Raw genomic sequence first — 25,936 nt, 5'->3', positions numbered from 1 at the left:
CCTTGCAAAGGTTTGCAAGTTTCCTCCCTATCTAGGCGGATTGTTTCAGCTATTGAACTTTGCTATAGCTTGGCAAATAAACAATTGCCTGGGACCATTAAGGCCTACTCAGTTAGGTCCATGGTGGCCTCTGTGGCCTTTGATTGTGCAGTCCCATTAGACGCTATTTGTCCGGCGGCTACTTGGGCTTCACCCCATTCCTTTATTCGTCATTATGCTATTGATGCCAGGTCACAGAATGATGCTAAGTTTGGCAGGTCTGTCCTGCAGTCTATTTCAGTCGATGTACTTTGTTTCTTTGAAATAAATACTTCTTGCAGAGTGCATCCATGTTTGTTTTAATTTTCCCTCCACCTTGGGTGCTAGCTTGTTATGTACCCATTGCTGTAAAAGACAGAGACCACATCGAAGAACTACAGGTTGCTTACCTGTAACTTTTGTTCTTCTAGTGGTCATCTGTCTTTTCACATGCCCTCCCATCCTCCCCGCTGGATCTACTGAAGGCGGACTCCGTGACTGAGAGGATGTAGAGTAGTGCAGCTGGGGCGGGGTTCCCACCTAAATCAGAAGAATTGAGCTTGTTAGGTTCTGATGAGCTCCCTGCGCAGGCATATAGCCCATTGGTGTAAAAGGACAGAAGAACCAAAGTTACAGGTAAGCAACCTGTAGGTATAAGCCATGCCTTTGGTTTGGCGCCAACCAGTCCTAGATTTGTTTGTCTTTTCTTAGGAGGAGGTGATGCTAATGGTGATGCTAAAGGTGGCACCTAGTGCTGCCTCAGATGGCTTTCTGCCAAAACAATGATAGAAGAGCAGAAGGGGCCCCTCATTCCAGCTAGAGAAATGAGCCCAGCAATGCTTCACCCTGACTCCTGCTTGTACTCCTGCTTAAACACATGATGTTGTTAGATTTCCCTCTCTGTAAAATCTCCCACTGGAATTTGTGTTCATGTTAGAATAAATTATCATCATTCTAGACAGACCTTCGGAGAATTGCTTTCTCATCATTTCGTACTAATTTTCAGAACTCAAGAAAAAAAAAAATTTTTTTAATGCAAGGTGTGTACAATTTGTTGGTTTTTCCTTCAAAATATTTGCATCTGATTGTCTCTTAAAAGTTTGTTGATAGGAAAAATCAAAAGTGTGTGCTGACTGACAGAGCATGCATTTCTTTTGTGTCAAGTATTGGTGTCCGGGTGCCCTCAATATGAGCACTGTGTAACAGTGGGGGCAGAGATGCTGGCAGTTACCACAGAAGCCCACCCCAAGCTTGCAACACTTGCAACGCAAGTTCTCACCTTGCCAGGGCGGTGGGCTTCTGCCATACAGCAAGGAGCCTAGAGAGGTGTCATGGGAGGCTGTTCTGGGATCCAGCATCTAATGAGTAGGGAAATAAAGAGTTAAAGATACAGGAAGGGGAAGACAGGGAAGAAGGAAATGGGTGTTGGGGGAGGGGCTAGGATGACAGCAAGTAGAAATTTGTGGAGCTGGGTTGAGGCTGCTGGAGACACAACCTTGAGACACCTGCTGGGTATTGGGAGAGAAAACAAAATAGCTGGAGGAGGAGGAGGAGGAGGAGATGTGGGTGCAGTAAAATCCTCCTTTCCATCTCTGAAGCTCCTTGGAATGGAGGTGAGTTAATTGAGAATACTAGCATGATAATTGGAACTAAATAAAAATCAAATAATTCAAATAAAAATAAATCAAATTAAAAACAGCAGTCCTGAAAGCAACTAACATTGGCAGTTTATCAGAGCCAATAATTTGTAGTCCTCTTACAAAAGAAAGATAAGGTTTCTATTTCTGCCAGTAGGATTGCTGGAGAGGTGTTATTTCAGTGAGAACTGCCCACAGGAGGAGTCCTTTAGACAAAGAGTGCAGGAATCTTTCTGGAACCAAGAGTGTAGGAATCCCCCCAATCCCCTTAAAATGAAGGTTGATGGTTTTTGTGTTTTTTTAACAGTTTAAACATTAATAAGATATGTTTTGAAACATGGAAGGCTGAATTGGGAAAAGAAGAAATAATTTGTTTTTGTTTTTTAATTAAGAAAACTTTTTTGCTATTACGTTCTAAATTTTCAATACTCTATTATAGGGCTGTTCGTGTTAGAGGACCTGTTGAACAGTGGCTAGGAAATGTTGAAAGTGCCATGTATTATATGATACAAAGGTAAGTTATATGTCATATGAAAAATCACTATGAAAAAAATGTGTTTTTTAAAATTGTCTATAATAGTTTTCTTACAGTTAAAGGCATGCATTTTCATCTTTTTGCTTACTACACGTACATTTAAATTAGGATTGCAAGTTGCTGTATCCTAATCTGATCAACTCTAATACAATCCTGCTTAATTTTGTTTTTGTATACTGTCACTATTACTACTACTACTACTACTACTACTACTACTACTACTACTATTATTATTATTATTATTATTATTATTAATAATAATAATAATAATAATAATAATAATTTGATTTCTATCATACCCTTCCAAAAATGGCTCAGGGTGGTTTACACAGAGAAATAATGAATAAATATGATGGATCTCTGTCCCCAAAGGGCTCACAATCTAAAAGAAACATAAGATAGACACCAGCAACAGTCACTGGAGCTACTGTGCTGTGGGTGGATAGGACCAGTGACTCTCCCCCTGCTAAATAAAGAGAATCACCACATTAAAAGGTGCCTCTTTGCCAAGTTAGCAGGGGTGCCTCTTTGCCAGATTAGCACTAAGCACAGCAACATTCCTAACTGTAAAACAAATTCTCAATAACAATGAAGGCCATTACTTTGAGGCTCATAGTAAGCACTATCTGTGGTTGAAAATGGAAAATAAAAGGTTAATTCCTATCTATGTATCCATCCATCCATCCATCCATCCATCCAACTATCCAACGATCTGTGGCACCTTTGAGGATAAATCCACCAATTGAGGACCACATTTAATCTAATGATGTGAACTATTCTTTGCAAGATTGTGCTACAATAATGTTACTATTGTTTACAGTGCCACAACTTGGCAGGTGTGGGCCCCCCTGCTTACTCTGTGCTATGTGACCATTATTTTTATATTCTTCAGGCTTCTAGGAGCAAAAAAGGTTGTGCCCTGTATATTTTCAAATGTTTCTGAAACACAATAAAATACATATTTTATGGTATGACCACCTAGGTTTGATGGTGGGCTGTTAGATCCCCAAGATACTTAAAAAGATTTTTTATTTTGTGATGGTACTTGGTTAACCAGTTTAGAAAGGGATGTATGTGCCCTTTAAATGTTATTTCATTTTCCTTGGAAAGTGATGTGAGGGAAGGCTGATGCAAATTCAGGCACGGAGCCAGCCGAATGGCGGCCTGGGTCCGACCCTTCCCAGTGGCCCCTCTAGAGACATCCCGCGCATGTGATGTCACACATATGAGGTGTGGCTCAGGCTCCAGGAGAGCCCGCCCCCTATGGAGGTCATTCCCCCTTTGCATGTGACATCACAGGGATGGGGGTGTGGCCCAGGCTCTGGAAAGCCCAAGCGAGCTCTCCCTTTGTCATTTCAGGCAGCGCTGGAGCCCGAGCCACACAACCCCTGCAGGCTTTGGCGGCCTTGTTTCTTTGAAGCCATTCGCACAATGGTGGCTCTGCCCCTGTGCAAAGTAGATTGTCTCCCAACCATCAAATCAGAGATTGAGGTGGCCCCTGAAGTATTGGTAATCTGAAATGCCTACTGAACTCTAAGGTGCTTCAGCATTGTTTAGACTCTCAAAACCTCAGTCTGTCTCTCTTTGTCTTACACCCAGCCGGTCACAGGCTGCTTCCTTTTATTCTCTTTTTACATTCACACATCAACCCCTCCCATCTGGTGGGAGTGGGCACGTGTAATGTTACAATACTCTGTTGGCCTCCCCTGTTCAAAATATAAGGATCAGTAGCAGCTCCCATCCTAACACGTTTCTTCATAATTTTACTAGAAGATTGCATAGTATCTCGGTTAATGAAAGCTTTATTACACTTGCATAACTTTATTATAGCTATATAATCTAATTATAGATTTATATCAGCTGGAATCACAGAATGGGATCAAATGGAATTTAAAGAATGGTTTTTCACTCATCCAGGACAGGTGGTATTAGTTGTGGTAAGCAGTACTTTTATCAAAAACTTGATCATAATATCACTATTAACATATTTCAAAATTAGTAGTGGGGAAAGACATTATCTTGGAGAGTCACTGCCAGTCAGCGTAGACAGTACTCAGCTAGATGAACCAATAGTCTAATTTGGTATAAGGCTGCTTCTTATGTTCCTAGAATGATGCTCAAGTGATTTCATGGACAAATCTACATGACATGCACATTTGCCTTTCTATTATTTTAATTTTGTATAGGCAGTGGATGGAGGCAATCAGGCTGAAAAACCATCTTCACTATTATTATTATCTCTTGTTTACACAGTCAGACAGGCGTTATTGACTGGTTTGTTTTATCCAGACATCGAGTCCTTCCCAAGGACCTGGGATGCCGGAATTTTATTGTCAATTGTTATAGATATCGTCGCAGAATATAGGCTGTTCCCAGTAAAGTTGCTTTTTGTAACTGGCTGATGGTGATTTCTGTGGCCCCTATGGTGCTGAGGTGCTCTTCAAGGTCTTTTGGAACTGCATCCAGGGCACCAGTTACCACTGGGATTATTTTGGTCTTCTTCTGCCACAGCCTTTCCAATTTGTAGATCTTTGTATTTTGTGATTTTTTCCTATTTTTCTTCTATTCTGCTATCCCCTGGTATTGCTATGTCGATTATTTTGACTTGTTTTTCTTTCTTCTCGACTACAGTGATATCTGGTGTATTGTGTGGCAGATGTTTGTCTGTTTGTAGTTGCAAGTCCCATAATATTTTTACATCTTCATTTTCTTCAACTTTTTCAATTTTATGGTCCCACCAATTTTTGGCTACAGGTAGCTTGTATTTTTTGCAGATATTATTTATTATGATTATGATTATGATTATGATTAAATTCAATTTCTGTACCACCCTTCCAAAAATGGCTCAGGGTTGTTTACACAGAGAAATAACAAATAAATAAGATGGGCTCACAGTCTAAAAGGAAACATAAGATAGACACCAGCAACAGGCACTGGAGGTCCTGTACTGGGGGTGGAATTAAAAGGCAAATTAGTTGCCTTTTTTGGTGCTAAATGAAGGATGTAACTTTAAATGTGTGATGGGAAGCCTCTGAGGCTGTTTCATTCCTTGCCTTCGTTGTTCCTTGTTGGAGGAGGGTAGCCTGATAAGGCTTACTCCTCTCACTTGCTCCATGGGCAAGACTATTTCATCATTGCAGGACTTCCATTTGCCTGTGAAAAAAGGCCCCACCCAGATTTAGTCCTAACTATTCCACAGCAACAGTGTTCTTTGGAGTTCTGCTTCTTCTTTATTCTTTCCAAACTCAGACACAGGGTTTGGGCGGTATATAAATATGTTTAATAAATAAATAAAAAACATTTTCTTCAAGGCTAGATTTTTTTCCTACCCTCTCTTCCTTGCACCAGTCATTTCTCAGAATAATTCAGTATATCTCTAATATTTTCATCAATTAATATGCTGAGAGACATAAGTTTTAGGTGGGATATAAATATTTATTTATTTATTTGATTTGATTTTTATACCGCTCTTCCAAAATGGCTCAGAGCGGTTTACAATTAAAACAAAACCATTAAAATGAGTTAACAATTAAAACAAAATTATAAAACAGTATAAAACAACAATTAACAATTAAAACATCATAAAACAGCAATTAAACAATAAAAACAATTTAAAAACCCTGAAAACCAGGTTATAACATTAAAGCCAATTACAACTATTTAAAAACCCTGGAAGGCCAGGCCAAACAGATAGGTTTTAAGGGCTCTCCTGAAGACCAGTAAGAATTCAAATTGTGGATTTCTGCCGGGAGTGCATTCCACAGCCCAGGAGCAGCTACAGAAAAGGCCCGCCTCTGAGTCACCACCAGATGAACCAGTGGTAACTGGAGACAGACCTCCTCAGATGACCTTAATGTGTGGTGGGGATCATGCAGAAGATGGCGCTCTCTAAAATAACTCAGACCTAAGTTATTGAGGTCTTTAAAGGTAATGACCAGCACTCTGTATTTTGCCCAGAAACATATTGGCAGCCAATGCAACTGTTTCAAAGCAGGCATAATATAGTCTCTCTGGGTTGCCCCAGAGACCGATCTGGCTGCCGCATTCTGAACTAACTGAAGTTTCTGAACTACGTACAAAGGCAGCCCCACATAGAGCGCATTGCAATAGTCAAGCCAGGAGGTTACCAGCTGATGCACCACTGCTTTGAGGGCATCCTCTTCAAAGAATGGGTGCAGCTTTCAAATCAGCTGGAGCTGACAGAAAGAACCCCTGGCCATGGCCTCCACCTGAGATACAAGGGTGAGGCCTGGGTCCAGGAGTACTCCCAAGCTGTGCACCTGTTCCTTCTGGGGGAGTGTAACCCCATCCAGCACAGGGAGATCTAACTCACCCCTCAGATTTTGAGCCCCTACAATGAGCACCTTTGTCTTGCTTGGATTCAGTTTCAAACTGTTATCAGTTTCAACCTGTAGGCAGGCATTTAGAGAATGAGTGCCATTTCCTGAAGATGAAAAGGAGAAATAGATTTGGGTGTTATCAGCATACTGATAACACCCAGCACCAAAACTCCTGATGACCTCACCCAGCGGTTTCATGTAGATATTAAAAAGCATTGGTGACAGAATGGAGCCCTGGGGAACTCCATATAACAGCTCTCATTTTGAGGAGCAACTTGCACCAAGCTCTACCATCTGGAATCTACCTGAGAGATAGGAGTGGAACCACTGCAAAGCAGTGCCTCCTATCCCCAACTCCCCCAGGCCATCCAGAAGGATACCATGGTTGATGATATCGAACGCTACCAAGAGATCCAGAAGAACCAGCAGTCACACTCCCTCTGTCAATTCCCTGGTAAAGGTCATCCATCAGGCAGACCAAGGCTTTCTAATATGTCAAATAAATAAATAAAATTTGCTCATCTTAATTTCTTATTATATGCAATTCACATGCATTTCTAATTAATTGATCTATTTCTCCTAACTGCAGTGCATTGATTTCTTCCTTGTCTGCCCTCGTAACCTGGTTTGCCACATGTATATTTCTTTGTCTGTTTGCCTAAATTAATTTTGATTTATAGAACGTATGGAACTTCCTTATGAGCAGATCACTCTCCATCAAGGTTAGTATTGTCTACTCTGACTGGCAGTGGCACTCTAGGATTTCAGGCAGTGGTCTTTCTTAGCCCTGCGTGGATATGTCAGGGATAGGGATGTGCATGGAACTGGCAGAGGTGGCTCAAAGGCAGGGGGCATACCTTTATGGGTTGGGGAGGGTGTCCTTACCTCTCCCACTGTGTTTCCCCTGCCAGCGCTCAATTTTTAAAGTGTCAGTCGGGGCAGCAGCATACCTCCCTGTCATCCTGTGATCTCTTCAGCCAGAAGTAACTGGAAGTACCCAGGTGGGCGCACGAGCGAGTGTATTGTTGGGGGTTGTTAATTTTACCCCAGCAGGAAACAGCAGAACACTAAGGGATGTACATGCATGCCAGGTACAGTTACTTCCGGCCAAAGAGGACATGGGGTGGCATGGAGATATGCTGCCGCCTCGATGGACACTTAAAATGGAGCACCGGCAGGGGAAAAGCGGCAGGAGGGGTAAGGGCACCCTCCCCCACCCTTCAAGGTATGCCCCCCCACCTTCAAACCAGCCAAACAGCCGGTTGTTCAAACCAGTTCAGAGGCCCTTAGGGCCTAGTCAGGGATTGAATCTGGGACGTTTTGCATGCAAAGCAACGACTCTGACATTGAGCTACAACCCCTCCTCTATTTCTTGTCTTTCCTCATCTCCCCAACATTATTGGCTTCCCAAATCCTTGTGATTTGTTTAAATTAAGTGTGATATGCATTAATTAAATTGGCTAGTTCCTCCTGCATTTGTTTTTTAAAAAAGCTACTCTGTTTACTTTGGCTGATAGTTATCATTAACAGAGGCACACTTCAAGGTCCGGCGGGGGGGGGGGGGGCTCCAAATGGTTGGGGGCATCCGGCAGCCGCCCCGTGCTATAAGAGATTTTTGACTCTCCAAAATCCCTGCAACCAGGAATAATTGAAGACCCCAAAAATCCTCACACTAATAGACTGTAGGTCCTTTCTGAAGGTTCTGGCTGCCAAGAATCCCAAGACTCAAGAAGACACGAGGAGAAGTGAAGAGATTATATTTAATCAAAACAGATTTATTTTCTTACCAATGTTCAGATGAATTACAGCATGCTGCAAAATTACTTCTCTCACACAAAGCAGTCACAAAACTAACAGCCTTGATTCACTGACAGGACAGCCAGACCCTTGCAGTCACCATATACTATACCCCAAGGGAACCTCGACTTGTTCTTCTTTTTGCTAGATGCTAGGTGCCATCAAATTGATTAATTGGATCAACTGCCTCCTTTTCTCCTCCTGTGTGCTGTGCCTGAGCCACCCTCCCTGAGGGAGAGAGCTCGGGTACCCTCTATCCTCAGATTAGGGTCTTTAAGTATCCTCAAACCTTTCCCACCTATGCATCAATAGTGATTGGACAAAGAAGGGGGTCTTGACCATCCATGACCCTCGGCTAACCTGTCCCCCTTGACATTTAATACTATTGGTCAAAGGTGGCCTGTGCGTAAGGGAACTGAAAGGTACAGACTCTGGGCAGCACCAAACTTTCCAAGCATGAAGTTTGTGGTTAGCATACTCTTACTTTTTAGACTATGCTTTTCAGTGAAAAATGAGGAAGTTTGCCTGAGTTGACAGGCTGGGTCTCTAAGATTAGACGAGAGAGAAGGTGGGGGCTTTCTTAAACAGTGAACGGGAAATTACTCACTTTGCACTCTGTATAAGCTCTGGAGGTAATTCGAATGTGATGTGGGAGAATGGGACTCCACCAAGGTGGGAGTATGTATATGCAACCATGAAGAGGATATCTAATTTTGAGCACAATGCGGATGATCTGGGACTTTACCTATATGACAGCATTGCTCATGGGTTCATGCTAAGATCAAGGCCTAAACTGTATCAAGCGAACAGACTCATGTCAAGCATCTATCTAATACAATACGGCTAACCCATCTATGCACTTATTCAATACACAATTGCTCACCAAAGCTCCACTTAAAAAAAAAAATGCTTACCGCGGCCGAGGGTAACAAGTAGCAAGTTGTGACAATCTCCTCTGCGCAGGCGTGCCTCACAGTTTCTTAAAGACGCTGGCCTGAACGGATGGGTCCAGTGTCTCTCCTGGTTGCCGCCACTCGGGGAGGGAGAAGGACTGCTCCGCTTCCTGCTGCAGCCACCACTCAGCAGCCATTTTTTTAAAAAGCAGAGCTTTGGCAGGGTGGACCCCCCCAGGAGGTTCGGGGGGCCTTGTGAGGGGCAGGGAGGCCTCACGGCTGGGCAGTCCGGGTGCCTGAATCACTTTAGTGTGTCCCTGACCATTAATCAGTTTTTTTTCCTCCATGGCCACCAAGCTCTTTGCTAATAAAGTTTGATTGATCACTCCTAGTTTCCCTGAGGAAATGCATTCAGCTCTGACTAATATAGTGGCGGGGAAGGGAAACTTTGCCTTGGCAAACAAATGTCAAGAGAATGCTGGAGGTATGAAGGGGGTGGGTGGCTCTCCCAGGAGCTGTAAGTTGGGGAGGCTTCACCATATTTCATCCACTTTATCTTGGGTCCTCTGGGCTTGAAGCTAAACACCCCTGCTCCAACTTGCATGCAGATGTGAGATTTTCACATAGCAAAACCAACCTTTTTCTGTGTTGATTTCAAAATTAAATATTTAATTTTTCTAAAAGTCTATGCAGGAAAATGTAATCATGTTCTGCTTGATAGTGAATTTTCTAACCAACTAAGTTTTAGTGAATGTGAGGAACAATAAATGTAAAACAGGAAATAGTAAGAGATTTAAGAAATATTATTGTGTATTATTTGTCTTGAATTTCATGTAAGCACATTGTTCTTAATGCTCCTAATATGCTGTTTGATTTCTAGAGCCAGATAATGTTTACTATGGAATGTGAAAAAGCTTTTCTAAGTTTCAATCCGAAGGAGAGGATGATCGCAGACTGTGATGAACTAATCAGTCTTCTAGAACAACTTGCAGAGATAGCATCAGATGTTCTTCACTATCACAAGCAAAGTACATTAGAAGCATTAGTTACTTTGTACATCCACTGCAGAGATATTCTAACTACATTGCTAGACCATGAAGTCTATAACAGTGAAGATTTTGAATGGATAAGGTACGTCTTGAACTCCTAATTATTGTGGTATCTTCTAAACAATTCCATGCTTCTAATAAATTAATATAATATAATATAATATAATATAATATAATATAATATAATATAATACACACAGAGAGACATGTATTTTATATATACTAGCTTAACCCACGCAGACAATCTGCACGCTAGTACTTGATTGCTCCCCTCACCCCTGCCACAGCCCCCCTCACCTCAGATATCTCTTCACCCTCACCTGAGCTCCACTCCTGCTCCTCCTCTTCCATCCAGTTGCTTCCATCCCCCTCACCCCCTTGGTCATGGCTGCAGCATTGCTGGCGCTATTGGCCAAGCTGCAGCCCCCATCCCAGAGACCTCCCCAACCTCACCTGAGCCCCGCTCCTGATCCTCCCCACAGGAGCAGCAGCAGCAGTTGACTGGACCCTTCCTCGCTGCTGCCACTGCCATGGCCACTCGTTGCCCTCAGGCCGCTGACAGGCCTGGGCTCATCCCTTGCCTGCCTGCCTCCCTCCGCCAGTGGCCCAAACAGCAGCAGTGGTTGATTGGGCCCTTCCTTGCTGCTGCCGCCATGGCCACCCATTCCCCTCAGGCCACTGACAGGATCGGTCCTATCCCTCGCCCTTCCTTCTTTCTCTATTGCCTTCCCTTTCTCCTCCACTTGCTTTCCCCCTCTGTCTGTCTTCCCCTCCCTTCTTCTCTCTCTCTCTCTCCCCTCCTTAGTTAACAGATCTTGTTCATCTTGTTTCCTCATCTAATTCACACAATGGCAGACTCCTTCTCCTGAAGGGGCTCTTTCCTCCCTCACAGCCCCATTCTTCGCAGACCCCTGCCCACTATCCTTTTATACAGAGAGATTCCTCTCCTCTACAATCAAGAACATCTTCTGACCAGTAACAGTTACATTCCAACTGACCTTAACCATCACAGGCTCTTCCTCCCTATATCCATATGGAATCCCCACTGCCAAATCATCATGGTGCTTCTGCTCTCAAAGGCTCCTCCGATGGAATCCTCACTGCCTAATCAGGTGCTTTTGCTCACTAACTCACACGAGAGCTGCCATGTATGGGATTAGCCACAGAAAGGATTGTGTGTGTGTGTGTGTGTGTGTGTGTGTGTGTGTGTGTACACACCAAGGGTGGAGAGATATTGTTGGGGGTTGTTAATTTTACCCCAGCAGGAAACAGCAGAACACGAAGGAAGCTATTTAGAGCAGCTAAATTTAGAGAAATGTTGCCACTATTTAAAGAAAACACATGGCGATTCTTATAGAACTAAATACTAAGTATTTATTGGTTAAGTACATTTGGATAGGAAAGTCCTAATCTAAAGGACTACATAATGAATAGGTAAAGAGAGAGAGAGAGTTATTTCCATCTGCTCTCTAGGAGGAAAGGAAGGATTGTGACTCAGCACATGAAGTGCTGAAGAGTCAGATCAGGGATCATAGAGCAGGGACAGATAGGGAGACCCTTACTCACTACCTCTACTCCCAATGCCCCTAGTGGTCATTAGGATAGTTGATGCAAAAGGTCGGTGCACTGGAACTCCATATCCAACAATTATGTGGGCCAACACAACACAGTACAGCATAGAAATAGAAGTAGTAACTTTTGACTGCATTCCGGAACACAGTTACTTATATGTATTGTAATTTCATTTATTTTAACAAGACATATTCTCATCCATTGATAAAGTAGACAGTGTAGCCTTTATGTTGTTGGCATACTGTGATTGAAACTCTAGCCTTTTTCTGTCAGTATAAAGTATTTCTGAATTCATTTGAAACAAATTTTCAATTTGTATGGTTTAGTCTCTACATATCAGGAAGCATAAAACAACACTGAGACATATAATTATGACATTTAATAGCAGGTTAGTGCTCTAAAAATGGAACCTCCTTCCATTCACAGAAGGAGAGTACACTTACAAAATAATCCCTTCCATTTATGGAAATACCCCTTCTGTGAGTGCAACTCTTCTTCCTGAAACAGAAGGAGCTTCTATTCATGGAGCACTATGTTAAGAACCAATCCATTAAAAGGATAGGTCTGTATTTTTTAACCTCTGAAATTATAATGTGTTCTTTTCCAATTGTACAGCATCTTTTCTTTTATTTCCTTCTCAAATCTCTTTAAGATCTATAGGTTTTTAAAAATCATTACCAAAATTCATCTTCTTTTCATTGACACTTTAAAGAATCTGGTACAACCTTGACTATGTCAACTTTCTCTTTAACAGCATTCTCTTCTGTCACCTTAAACCTTTACATTCTTTTGATTTCTGTAACTGTAATTATATTGTTTTAATCACATTTTCTCTCTTTTCTTATTCCCTGTATTAAATTTAAACAACTGAATTTAAACTTCTTAACTTTCCAATCTCTTTAAACTCTAGTCTTTCCTTATTTCATTTCATTAATTCAGTCCAAATATTTTATTCTTCACATTCATTTCCTCATAAATCTATATCATTATAAATATATGGGAGTTCCTTTTCTATGTCTCATCTTCACTAGGGATGTGCACAGAACCAGTCCGTGCACTCCCGGGAGAGCACGGGGGGAAGCTTTCAGAGACAGGGAAGGCACTGCCTTCCTGCCAGCAACTGCCCCGCTGCTCATGTGCATCGGCGATGAGCATGGCGATGCTGATCGGGGCTGCTAGCAGGAACACTGCAGCCCAATGCACCCACTGTTTTGGAGGGCACTGGCAGGGGAAAAGCAGCAGGGTGGGGGCTGACGAGGAGGCAGCACCTTCCCTGTCTCTTAAAACTACCTCCCTGCCCTTCGAATCGGTTTGGATGTTGGTGGACCAAACCAATTCCGCGCTCCAGAAAGGGAGTCCTGAACTGGTTCCGTGCACATCCCTAATCTTCACCCCATTCTAATTTGTTTCTTCCTGTCCCTGGTATTGCAATCCAAATACATTATAAGACAAATGTGTTGTGCCTCATCTGTTTCAAGCTACATAGTAGCCTCAGTGGAGAGTGATCAGGATTGAAAACGTGGTGCACAGGGAGAGAAATTTAATGCTTTTTTTGGCTGTGCCACTATCTGGATTAAAATAATGTCCCTACAGCTGCTATTAGCCTTGAAAGGGAAGATTCCACTGGCACCAATGGAAGCCTCCCTCCTCAGATGAATAGCTTCTGGGGTGCAATATTTTGGGGAACTGTGGCATGGCAGGCAAGGGTTAAATACTCTTATTGGTATGCCACAGTACCCATCATGGCCACTCCCTTTCTTTGACCGCTATTTAACTTAAAGAAACAAGCAAGTAGGGCCAAACTACACATTATCATAACATCTATATATTTAATTCTCCTGGGTGTGCCTTGGACTGTGCATCCAAGCGCTCAGCTGAGTGGCTGGGCAGCAGAGGTGCCTGATTGGCTGAGGTGCATCCAGGAAGATTGGTTGCCACGGCGACAGCAGGCCCGGCCACAGAGGCCAGAGGTGGTGGGCCCGGCCACGGAGGCAAGCAGCAGCTGCAGGCCCAGCCGCAGAGGCAAGGCCCAGGAGCGGGGGGAAGAAAGTGGGGCGGGGAGAAGTGGGGGGGGGAGAGGTGGCTGGGCCCGGCAGGGGCAGAAGGTGGCGGGGAAGAGGTAACCACCGGTAGGGACGTGCACGAACGGATCCAGAGGCCATGTTGGAGGCCTCTGGAACGGTTTGGAGCCGCACCAAGGGGGGGTCTACCTTTAAGGGCGGGGGGTAGAACTTCCCCCTCCCGCCGCGCTTCCCCCTCCCGCCGCGCTTCCCCCTCCGGCGCTGTAGTTTAAAATGAAGTTTTTGGAGCGGCAGCGCTCCTCGCTGCTGCCCCTGCCCCCATCGTCGCCTGGAACGCTCCGTAATAGCAACACGCACACGCCGCTGTTCTACCCCCCGCCCTTAAAGGTAGACCCCCCCCCTCAGTGCCAGTCCGGACTGGTCCAGACCATGCACATCCCTAACCACCGGCCCCAAAAAGCGCACAGATGCTCTGTGTGGGGTCAGCTAGTGTATACATAATATGTAACATAACTGCTTTGAAAATGAAAAGCGGTATATAAATCAAACAATAACTAACTGAATAAATAAATAAATGTACAGTAGTTTGTCCCATTGAGTAAGCATATTCAATATATAGCCTTACAAGTTCTTAGAATCTTATTCACCCAAAAATTATCGCTGTGTTAGACTGTCAGACAAAATTCAAAAACAATAGTAGGCTAGAACCTTCATTAGGCCCAACTCACAAAGTAGTGAGCAAGCCTGATCTTAACAATATTTCTGAATTCCATTCAAATACATTCTTTGTGGTATTTTATTCACCAAATGGTGCACCTGCATACTGTGTACTGGAAGCAGCTAATTGAAGGTTTTTTGGTCTCAAGATATGATCCTTGAAATTATCCATCTCTCTATAGTACCTCAGCTTGTACAAAAATCTACATGGTAAATAAACAAGTTTTTCTAGTAAGAACTAATCTGCCTATTTTCCTTTCACTATCCCTGTAACGGGACTAAATTTGGACCAAATCAGTTAGACAATTCACAAGTTAGCCCATTTGTGCCTCAAACATTTACATGTGCACCATCTTGAATCTGTCTGGATGACATAATCACAAACTACACCATAGATGTGTCCCTGTGTGTCACTCACTACAACTGTACCAAATTTGGTTCAAATCAGTAAGATCAGAGTTGCTCAACTTCAGCCTTCCTCTAGATCTTGGCCTACAGCTCCCATAACCCCTGGCTATGGGGTTGGAATTAGCTATGGCTGGGAATTATGGGATCTGTAGTCCAAAAACAGCTGGAGGGGGGCCTAAGTTGAGCAGGCCTAGGTTAGAGGTCCACAAGTTAGCTCACTTGCACCTCAAATGTTTATGCGTTCACCATCTTGAATCAGGTAGATGACATAATCACAAACTTTGCCACTGAAGTGCATAGTTGAGTATGTGTGTAGTGTATGTGTCCCTACAGCTGTAGCAACATCTGTGCCTCAAATGTTTACACGTCCTCCATCTTGAATTGGGATGGGTGACATCATTACAAACTTCGCTATTGAGGTATCACTGTATGTCCCTACAACTGTACCCTGTTTGGTTCCTATTGGTACGGGCATTGCAAAGTTGATGGGGAGATGGACAGATGGATAGCCGGGTGATCTCATAAGCCTACTGGGAAGTAGGCTAAAAAGGGAAAACTTAAATATGAATTGAGACAAACTTGAACAAATACTTCTCCCTATCTTAGAAATTCAGTTCAGATATTTTCTCTCATGATATAACCTGGACAATAGAATTTTTGACATTTGAGTTTTATTAATATTGAAAAACTCAATATATGATAGGGATGTTTGTGTTGCATATATAATTTAATTAAAGGACTATGTTGTTTACAAATATTTTTCTTTTAGGCAATTGCGTTATGAATGGCATGAATTCAACGCTTGTAGGATTATTCAAGGTTATGCTGCTTTTGATTATGGTTATGAATATTTGGGCTGCTCTTCACGATTGGTTATCACCCCTCTTACTGATCGATGTTGGTTAACTGTCACTGGAGCTCTACAGTTGAACCTGGGAGGCTGTCTTGCTGGTCCAGCTGGTACAGGAAAAACAGAAACTGTTAAGGATCTATCAAAAGTAAGTGCTGTGTGTGATATTGTAATGCAGAGTATGATCTGAATCGTGATCCATTGCATGCATAATATTAGGTACTGCACCTGTGCATGAACCTCATGGTCAGACTAACTAGCTCCTCGAGACGCCTGCTCTGCCCAGCATGTGCTCTGTGTGTTCGATGAAAACGGCGGTTGGGGGCATCATCTCTTCAGTTTCTTTTTGACAGCCTTAGCATTCACACCTTGGTGGAAAGCTCCTCAGATCAACTAGAGTTATAAACTACTAAAATTGTATTAATCGGACTTTGACTACAGAAAACATGCGATTATTCTTTGTTTGACAACTCTACAACCAAGAAAATAAATGGACTTAAGAGACTTTTCTAAGTTGCCAGGCGCGGAGGTGCTTTACCCTGTCTGGGCTCGACATGGAGAAGACGATGTTTAAACGCTGTGTAGAGTGCCGGGCTGACTTGCTCTCGACTGACTACCATGATTCATGTTTGCTATGTCTTGGGGAGCAGCACAACATTGCATCATGTAAAATCGCTGTCCACGTGTGTGCAGGGCCCGGGCGCATGCACAGATGTTTCTTCCGGCTGCTTCTGGCCGAAAACAGGGGAAGGGGTGGCAGGGATGGTGCGCTGCTCCCCCAAATGCTTTCTAAAAAACAGAGAACTGGCGGGGGAAGAGCAGGGGGCAGTAAGTGCACCCTTCCCCACCCTGAAAGAGCCATCTTCGCCAGAGTCAAACCGCAGCTCCGCAGTTCTGTGCACACCACTACTCATAAAGAGAATATCTGAAGTTCTTCTTCATGGTCTCTGTGCTTAACACCAATGGGCTATGCCCACACGCAGAGACCAGTTTGGGAATATTCCTCAACTTGCTTTTCTCTTGTTTATTTGGGCAGGAGCCTACCCCTGCATCCTGATAGTTTAATGTAGTACTGCCCATCCTCAGTTTTTCATTGTCCACCACACTGATCACTTTGGGTTTTTAAAAATCTCTTTAATCTTTATTTATTATTTAATTTATTTAATACATTTCTATACCGCCCAAAATGCAAGTTCTGTGGGCAATTTACAAAACAATAAAACAGCCAATAAAAGATTAACATTTCAACAATTACAGGTGAAACTCGAAAAATTAGAATATCGTGCAAAAGTTCATTAATTTCAGTAATGCAAATTAAAAGGTGAAACTGATATGAGATAGACGCATTACATGCAAAGTGAGATAAGTCAAGCCTTAATTTGTTATAATTGAGATGATCATGGCGTACTTTGCCGCCCGTATTAACAGAGCATAGATCTTCAAATGTGCTCTATGTTGTAATCTGTCAGATTCTAGTCGAGTCTTCCTCCACTTGCGCTCCAGTCATCTACCTCGCCGCTTTAGCCCCCATAGTTCTTCTATATACCAAGGGGCCAATTTTGAAGCGGGTCGTAGAGGACGCTTAGGTGCTATCATGTCTACTGCCCTGGTGAGCTTGCTGTTCCAGTTCTCCACCAGGGCATCAACAGGATCACTGACAGAGCCAACACTAAATTCCTCCAGGACTTCTTGGAACCCTATTGGATCCAATAACCTTCTCAGGTGGACCATTCTAATGGGCCCCTCGCCCCTGCAAAGGTGGGGTGTGACTGTGAGTCCAACCTTAACCAGATGGTGGTCCGTCCATGACAATGGGAAAATCACAGGAGTCCCCACCCACGGAACACCACCATGATCAGAGTGAAAGACCAGATCAAGCATGCCACCTGCAAAGTGTGTCGGACCCGAGACCCTTTGTGATAGGCCCATAATTGTCATGGCCGCTATGAACTCCTGAACCGCCCCAGAAAAATTGGTCCCATAGTGGACATTGAAGTCCCCCAGCACCACAGGCCTTGGAGACTCCAATGCCAAACCCAAGACCAAATCCATCAGCTCAGTTAGGGACTCCATTGGGCAGCGGGGTGATGGGTACACCAAGAGAAGTCCCAGTCTATCCCTGGTCCCTAAACTTAGGTACACACATTCAATATGGTCAGACACTTCCACAGGGATCCTGGTCAGGGAGAGGATATTCTTATAGACCACAACCACTCCACCTCCCCGCTCACGTTCCCATACCCACTCTTCAACAGAGTACCCTGGAGGGAGAAGTGGGGACCAGACTGGGCCACCAGCCTTCCCCAAACAAGTCTCTGTAATACATACCAGGTCTGCCCTTTCATCCAGAATCAAATCATGGATAGTTTCAAACTTATTTTGGACAGACCTGGCATTACAAAGGAGCAAGTTGAGAGTCTGTGGGAAGTTGACACTGCTCCCCAAGGTCAAAGAGCTGGCAGGGCAGCCAGGAGGGGAAACAACTAATAGATTTCTGACATCCCTTCCCCTGAAGCGACATGCTGACCTGCCAACTTTACTTCCTCTATTCCCCACCACCACCAGAATAGCCATCCCACAGTCAGTGGACACACCCCATCTCCCCATGCCCAGACAAATCAAGATACATGTGAAACCCCCAGGATCCAAACACAACAGAAGCCAAAACATATCACCTTCTCATATATTTCGATGTATAACAACACACACACACCCCCGCCGCCGCTTTTCTTGGCTTTACTAGTGGTTTCTATCTTTTATTTAGCATTCTGATTTACCCTCAGACTCCCCCCTCTCCTCCCCTCTTTTCTCTTCCAATGGGAATGGGATATTTCTTCAGTACTGCAGCATATGGCAAATAGAGTCTGTTGCCAGACAGACAAGGAGAAATAGGGTGTCCGGGCTGCAGTCTTTGTTCTGGGGAAAAGCCCCAATAACTTCCCAAATAATTTCCAAAATGATTGCCAACTCCAAAGATGATGGGTTGCCAACCCTGAAATCCACAGTTCGGCACATTCTGAGGATGAGCTGATTAAGGCCATCAACGCTCAACCTTGTCTACTTCGGTTTCTGGGACCAACAACAGTTCCAGCATTGGTATCAAGATCCTTGCAACCAGAACCATCCAAAGTTTTGAAGCCTAGCTTAGTGGTGCAATCAGAGAAATGTAAATTACTCCCAGCACAGGATCCACTGGAGGAGGAGGATCCCAATTCTGAAAGAAGCAAAGGACAAACTGTATCTGAAGATATAACTGACTGCAATGCACTCTACTTGGGGCTGCCCTTGAAGAGTGTTCAAAAGCTTCAGCTGGTCCAGAATGCTGCTGCAAGTATGCTCCTGGGCAAAATTCACTTCACTAGTGTCACACCCATCCTGCAGCAACTTCATTGGTTACCAGTCCACTTCTGGGCTAGATTCAAGGTGCTGGTCTTGACCTTTAAAGCTATAAATGGCTTGGGGCTGGGGTATTTGTCAGACCACATTCGCCCATATGAACCTGCCAGGGCCCTCCACACATCACCTCAGGCCCTGCTCATGGCCCTGCCACTAACAAAGATCTGGTTGGTGGGGACTAAAGACAGGGCCTTTTCGGTTGTGGCCTCTCTGCTTTGGAACCCACTCCCTCAGTGTTTTTTAAAAACTAAAAAGACATCTTTTTAAAGAGGCTTTTTAATGCTCCATCTTGGTTATGTCTGGTAGGTGCTTTAGTTTTTATAATTCTCTCGTTTTAGCTTTTAAAATAGTTTTTAATTTGAAACTTAATTCCGATTGTGGTTTTAGCCTGGCTTTTAACTTGTTTACTTAATTTGGTTAATTTTATTACTTTCATTTTACATTGTATCTATTTTATTGTTGTGAGCCACCCCAAGCAGTAGTGTACTGCATGAGTGGGGTATAAATATTTTAAATAATAATAATAATGACTGGACAGCACCTTCCCAAAATACCAAAAAAGAAGAAACCGGTACCTGAATGATTGCAATCAGTGGAATGAGTGAAGGAACAAGTGACAGAGATGCCTCACAAATAGTAGACAAATGTCTTGACGACGACACTCTAGTAGACTGGGATGCTCAGTACCCTAGCTCAGAAAGGGCTTCTGTCCAGAAAAGAACCTTTCAGAGTTCCAAGTGGAGGATCAAGCTGAAGATACTAGTTTGGCAAGGCCTTGAAACCAACCAGGCAAGAAGGAATTGGACCCTTGGGATTGACACAGCCATTCTCTCAATCAGCACAGACCAATAGAGGAAACCCTGAGTCCCAGCATTGATAACTTCTATACTATATTATCAAAGATTGCTGCGACTGGTCAGGCTACAGCTACTCCCACCACAGCAGTGCTGATCAATACTACACCTACAGAGAACTCTACCATGGGAACATAGGAAGCTGCCATATGCTGAGTCAGACCATTGGCCTATCTAGCTCAGTATTGTCTTCACACACTGGCAGTGGCTTCTCCAAGGTTGCAGGCAGGAATCTCTCTCAGTCCTATCTTGGAGATGCCGGAGAGGGAACTTGGAACCTAGATACTCTTCCCAGAGTAGTTCCATCCCCTAAGGGGAATATCTTAAAGTGCTCACACGTAGTTTCCCATTCAAATGCAACCAGGGTGGACCCTGCTTAGCTAAGGGGCAAGTCATGCTTGCTACCACAAGACTAGCTCTCCTCTCTCAGTGGGGAGAGAGGAACCCACAAACCAAAACCCATGGTTGGGTTTGTGGGGAATTATACTGGAATTAAGAATGCAGAGAACTGTACTAGAATTGAGACAGCAGAAACCAATGTTACAACTTTTACCGGGGGTATGTGGACTGTGAAAAACTTTACAGGACTTCTGCTTGTGCTTACTCAACTGAATGGAAGACAGACAAATATTCAGATCACCTGTCATGCTCAAGGTCCAGATCACCCTCTTGGCAAACATCGTGATACAGAGATAATGGTACTGATCACCATTATGAGACTGACCACATCAGTACCAATCCTTGACTGATTCTCGAGATTGAGGTAACTATTTCCTCAGCACAAAACATCTGAAGGACTTAGTAAGGGGCATCTGATGTATAAGGTAATGCCCTCTGGAATGTGCTCCCTGCTAAAACAAGAGCCTCCCCACCACTGACAACTTTTTAAAAGTCTCTAAAGACATTTTTTCACTTGAGATTTTTAACTGTACTGTGGTTTTAAATTGTTTTAAGTGGTTTTCATTTTAATCTTTTTTATGTTGTAGTAAACTGCCCGGAGATGGACGTTTGGCAGGGGGTGGGGATGTGTCTACAAATCTGATAGATAGAGTAGGTCCACCCACAGAACCTCCTCCCATAATACCTTCAGTCCAAGGAACTGGGCTCCCATCAGCCACACTGAATGTGCAACTAGACCCACTGTTGGTACTGGCTCAAATAGAACTGCAACTGCATCAACCAGTAGAGTAAGAGGATGAGTTTTCCTTGCTACCCTTAGAGGTGGAGGAGATAACAGACAATGAGGCACAATCAGATTTGGCATCCTCCGCATCTCCCAACAACACAATAGGGGAATTCATGCCAGGATCCCCTCAGAAAATTTGAAGATTTACTTGGATTACATTTTAAGAATGGTGACATCACCGAGAGTACAGACTTAGCAAACTCCAAAACTGCTACAGACCCTCTTTTTTGATCCATTGATTCTGACAGCCGTCTTCCAGTGGTGCTTCCTATGACTACCGCCCTCATGGAAATCATAAAACACTAAAACAAATGGGGTTTTATACAATACTCAGTTTGAAGGATCCTTGTTTTTGCAGAAGCATTTAACCTCAAATTCTATAGTGGTGGAAAGGGCTCAGACACGCTAAAAAGAGCTCTTTCTACCCCCATCACAAGGAAGGAAAGAAGCTGGATTTGTTTGGAAGGAGATTTTATTCTATGGCCTCCTTACACTTGAAGATAGCTAATTATCAGGCTTGTATATGGAAAGGTACAATAACTTCCTCTGGGAGAAGATTACACCATTTCTCGAACTCTTTCCAGCAGACAAGAAGGAATTGGCAATGGTTTTCCAGAGGGAAGCATGCCGCCTGGCCAAACAGGAGCTACATGCTTCTCACCATTGAGCGGACTGTGGTGCTAGATCTATGGCTACCACTATACTGCTGAGGTGCCATTCTTGGTAAAGGTCTTCCGGTGTAGCCCAAGAAGCACACTAGAATAAAGGATCTCCTGTTTGATGGAGAGGCTCTATTTGGACCCAAAACAGATGACACCTTGGAACGGGTTAATAAACTCAGGAACACAGCCAAGTCTATGAATTTCACCACTAGTAACGCAAGAGAGAATAGAGTTTCCTGATGGAATAAGCTGTCTCAATCAAGAACCAGAATTGTTCAGACAAGTGATCATTCCTTTCACCAATAAAAGTTCACACCATTTAAGAGACCTAGAACATTCTATGCCTCGAAATCCTCTTCTGTTAAGGTGAAACAGACTCCCTACAATTAAAAAAGTGTGACCAGCTGGCCATGCAGAGTGGGTACAAGACTGAGCCCTTCCTTATTTATCTTTTTAAAAATGTATTGTTAAATTTATATACTGCCTTTCATTAAAACAATCACAAGGCGGTACACATAGGAAAAAGTTAAAACAAGACTATAAAAATCACACAAAATATGCTAAAATATAAAAACAGATCTAATTAAAATTTTTTAAAATACATACATAAAAATAACCATACAGTATACAAAGCAGCAGCAATGGAGACAATCAAATAAAGGCCTGAGTAAAAAGCCAAGTCTTCACATGTTTTCTAAAAGCCATGATGGAGACCAAGATGCGAATAGCCACCGGGAGAGCATTCCAAAGTCTGGGGGCAGCAACAGAGAAGGCCCTGTCCTGTGTGCATGACAACTGAGCTTCCTTTCTTGTCGGCACCCGGAGCAGAGCCCCCTCAGATGACCTTGTCAATGTCGTAAATCTGTTGGCTCGGCTAACTCGACAGGATTTACAACCCCTTCAGATCTACTTCTGTGAGTTAAACAGAAAGTCTGGAAATAAGAGTAGCAGCAAAGCTGTACAAATGAAAGCAAAAAGGACTCCCAAAGAAAAATAGTAGTAAACAAAATAAAGTCCCTTGAACTAAACTAGGTATCCCCTTCTAGGATAACTGAGTAATAACTGGGGGGCGGGGGGATAGAGCAAGGAATGAACAGAACAAGGGACAACAGAGCAAGGAATAAACAGAACAAGGGCAGGCTGGAACACGAAAGGTTGAAGAATTCAAAGTATGAACATGATCTGTGGTAAGTGAAAGTTGCTAACAGCAATCTGTGCCAATAACAGTCTGCTTAATATAGGGCTCACGATAACTGGCAGCCAATCAGGCTTTCCTGACTCAGCACTTCTATTTCCTCTCCTGTGATATCTTGTGCCTGCGTGTTTCCCACTGAGCCTTTCTCTTGAGATGCCTTCTTAACACAGGTGAAATTCCAGCTTCCTCCTGATCAGCCTCTTGAGCCCTCATGTCTGCCAGCTGCCCAGACTCCTCTGTATTCTGCCATTCCAGCCCAGATCCAGAGTCTTTTCTCCCTGCCAAATCCTGCTTCTGTGCCTCTGAGCCTGCACTCCCAACTGAACACTCCCAACTCCCAGCTCTTTACAGACAACACCACTGCCAAAGTTTGTTTGAACCAATAGAGACGAATGGGCTCCCACACCCTGCTTCACTTAGCAGTAGAAATGTGGTGCTGGTGAATCTCCCACAAGATCTCTCCAACTGCCATACACATCCAGGGCAAAAGCAACAATTGGGCAGCTGCCCTAAGCAGGACTTTTTCAGTCTCTCATGAATGGGAATTGAAACATACCATCTTCAACTAGATTTTTGACACTTGGGGAAAACCTGAGTTCTACCTTTTCCAACATCATAAAATTGAAAATATGCCCTTTTCTGCTCCAGAGCAGGTAGGGGTACATGCTCTCAGGGGGAAGCATTTGCCATTCCCAGGAGGGGGGGCACTTTACATAGCTTTTCCCAGCTTTTCACTGCTCCCCAGAGAACTACAGGAATTCTTTCATGGCAGAACCCACTGCATCCTCATAACCCCTTGGTGACCTCACAGGCCGTGATTTCCCATGCTGCTGAAGCTGTCACAGGAGCAATAGTAACATTTACCTCACATTCCAAATCTCCTGTCCCAGGAATGAGGAATACTGCATCCATATGTTGTCCATCTCTGCCTCACAGCTTGGCAGATCAATCTTGCTTCCCATGAGACCTACAGGAAGTTTTCCTAGCAGCCGGATAACCTACAAGAAAGTTGTATGTTGCTAAATGGAAGAGGATCCTGGCCTTTGCAATATAGATACCACCAATATGAAGACAATGTGTCTTCATATGTGAAGACATATGACATATGCACATAACTCTTGCATCTCAAAAAGGCTGGACTCTCTTCCTCTTCCCTCAGTCACCTAGCAGCTATCACAGCTCATAAACCAATGTCCCATCACAAATCTTCATTGTCCACAGACCCAGTGATTAAGTGCTTCCTAAGGGGACTAGCACGCCCATATCTGTACAAACCTGCTTGTGTCCTGGCTTGGGATCTTCCCTTGGTCCTCACACAGCTGTTGGGACATCCCTTCAAGCCTATGGCCTCCAAAGCCTTATGCAGTCTGTCCATCAAGATGACCTTTTTGCTATAACTTCCGACCACAGGGTAGCAGAGTTAGCAGCCCTAAGGTGTAATCCACCTAATAAGTTTTTTTCCGCAAGGACAAGGTAACTCTTCGTCCAGACATAAGGTTTCTACCTAAGGTAGTCACAGCATTCCATCACTCTCAACAACTCACTCTGCCAGTATTATTCACGAATCTACAGTCTCTAGCAAAGTAAAGACTTCACTGTCTTATTTCAGGAGAGCTTTGACATACTATGTAGACTGCACAGCATCTTTTCGAAAGACTCAGAGACTGTCACCTACAGGGGGTCTGACATGGGATCCTCGATTTCTTCTCAGAGACTGCCCAGATGGATTGTCAAGGTGTAGAGGAACAGCCCTCTATTCCTCCTAACCTTTTTACCGCTGCCACCAAGTGAACTTTTGGTATGGCTGGGTCCACTACAACAGCCCTTAAAAAAAACACCTCAGTAGTGTGAAAAGGTTTATAGGCATGGGGTAGAGACAGTTAACAAGCTTCTAATTTTATTTTATTTTAATAACCAGAAAATTTACTTTTAGAAAAAATTGGTTCAATTAAAACATTACTTTTGCAGCAACCCCCCCTATCCCCAATTCAAAACAGTTATTAACAGAGCAGGTCAGGGAAAATGCATCTACTACCTGTCTCTGTACTTGTCCCTATTCAGAGTCCTCTATACTTTGTCAGCTTCTGGCTTGCTGGGTGGTTCTGATTACAGCGCAGGTCTGGGGTGCAATCCAGCCTGGCTCTTCGTTTTCTTCTTAGTGATTTCAGTTGGGTTTCTCACTCCAGCAGACTGACTTCCAGGAGTCTCTGTCTTCTTCAACCTTCAGCTCTGACTCTCTCCAGCAGACTTGACTTCTCTGGCTTCCAAGACTCTCTCTCTTGGATGCCTTAGTCCTCTCTCCAGCACAGACTCTTGACTTCTCCATCTTCCAGGCCTCTGCCTCTCAGGACTCTCTCTCAGGACTCTGTTGACTTCACTCCCTTCTCTCTCAATACACTCCCAATATATTCAGTTTCTCTGGACAACAGTTTTTTGAGTGATCCAATTAGAGCAAACAAAATTTCCCCCAATTTCTTGAAATTTCCTTTCCCTCCAAAAATAAACTGTCAAAATGCTAAACCAAAAGTGAAACTACAGAAAACCTAAAATGAACTTTTGACCCTGCCATCCTTCCCCATGCACAGGGATTTGTAGGCACAGAAATTCTATTTACAATACAGTGGTCCCTCGACTTATGAAGTTAATCCGTTCCGAACGCACGTTTGTAGGTCAAAATTTTCGTAAGTCGAAAAGCGCACCCACGGAGGTCTGGAAACATTCGTAAGTCGAGGAAACTGCATCTAAACCGGCAATGACTTCCGGTCATTTTTGTCGTTCGTAAGTCGAAAACTTCGGATGTCGAGTA

At 43.6% G+C, this 25,936-nt stretch overlaps 1 protein-coding gene across 14 annotated transcripts in view; it reads left to right on the top strand.

Moving 5' to 3' along the window:
* The window catches only part of DNAH14 (dynein axonemal heavy chain 14), a 477,343-nt gene that overhangs the window by 199,160 nt on the left and 252,247 nt on the right, over positions 1-25,936 (top strand). For all 14 annotated transcript variants that reach the window (XM_053307834.1, XM_053307849.1, XM_053307840.1 and 11 more), the window contains 4 exons: positions 2,095-2,169; positions 4,040-4,127; positions 10,101-10,351; positions 15,757-15,985. In XM_053307834.1, the coding sequence (XP_053163809.1) occupies positions 2,095-2,169; positions 4,040-4,127; positions 10,101-10,351; positions 15,757-15,985 (643 nt within the window). The remainder of the gene's footprint in view (positions 1-2,094; positions 2,170-4,039; positions 4,128-10,100; positions 10,352-15,756; positions 15,986-25,936) is intronic.

The sequence above is a fragment of the Hemicordylus capensis genome, chromosome 1, assembly GCF_027244095.1.
Source record: "Hemicordylus capensis ecotype Gifberg chromosome 1, rHemCap1.1.pri, whole genome shotgun sequence".
Taxonomy (NCBI): domain Eukaryota; kingdom Metazoa; phylum Chordata; class Lepidosauria; order Squamata; family Cordylidae; genus Hemicordylus; species Hemicordylus capensis.
Note: the sequence above shows the minus strand (reverse complement) of the source record. Positions and strands in the feature narration are given on the sequence as shown.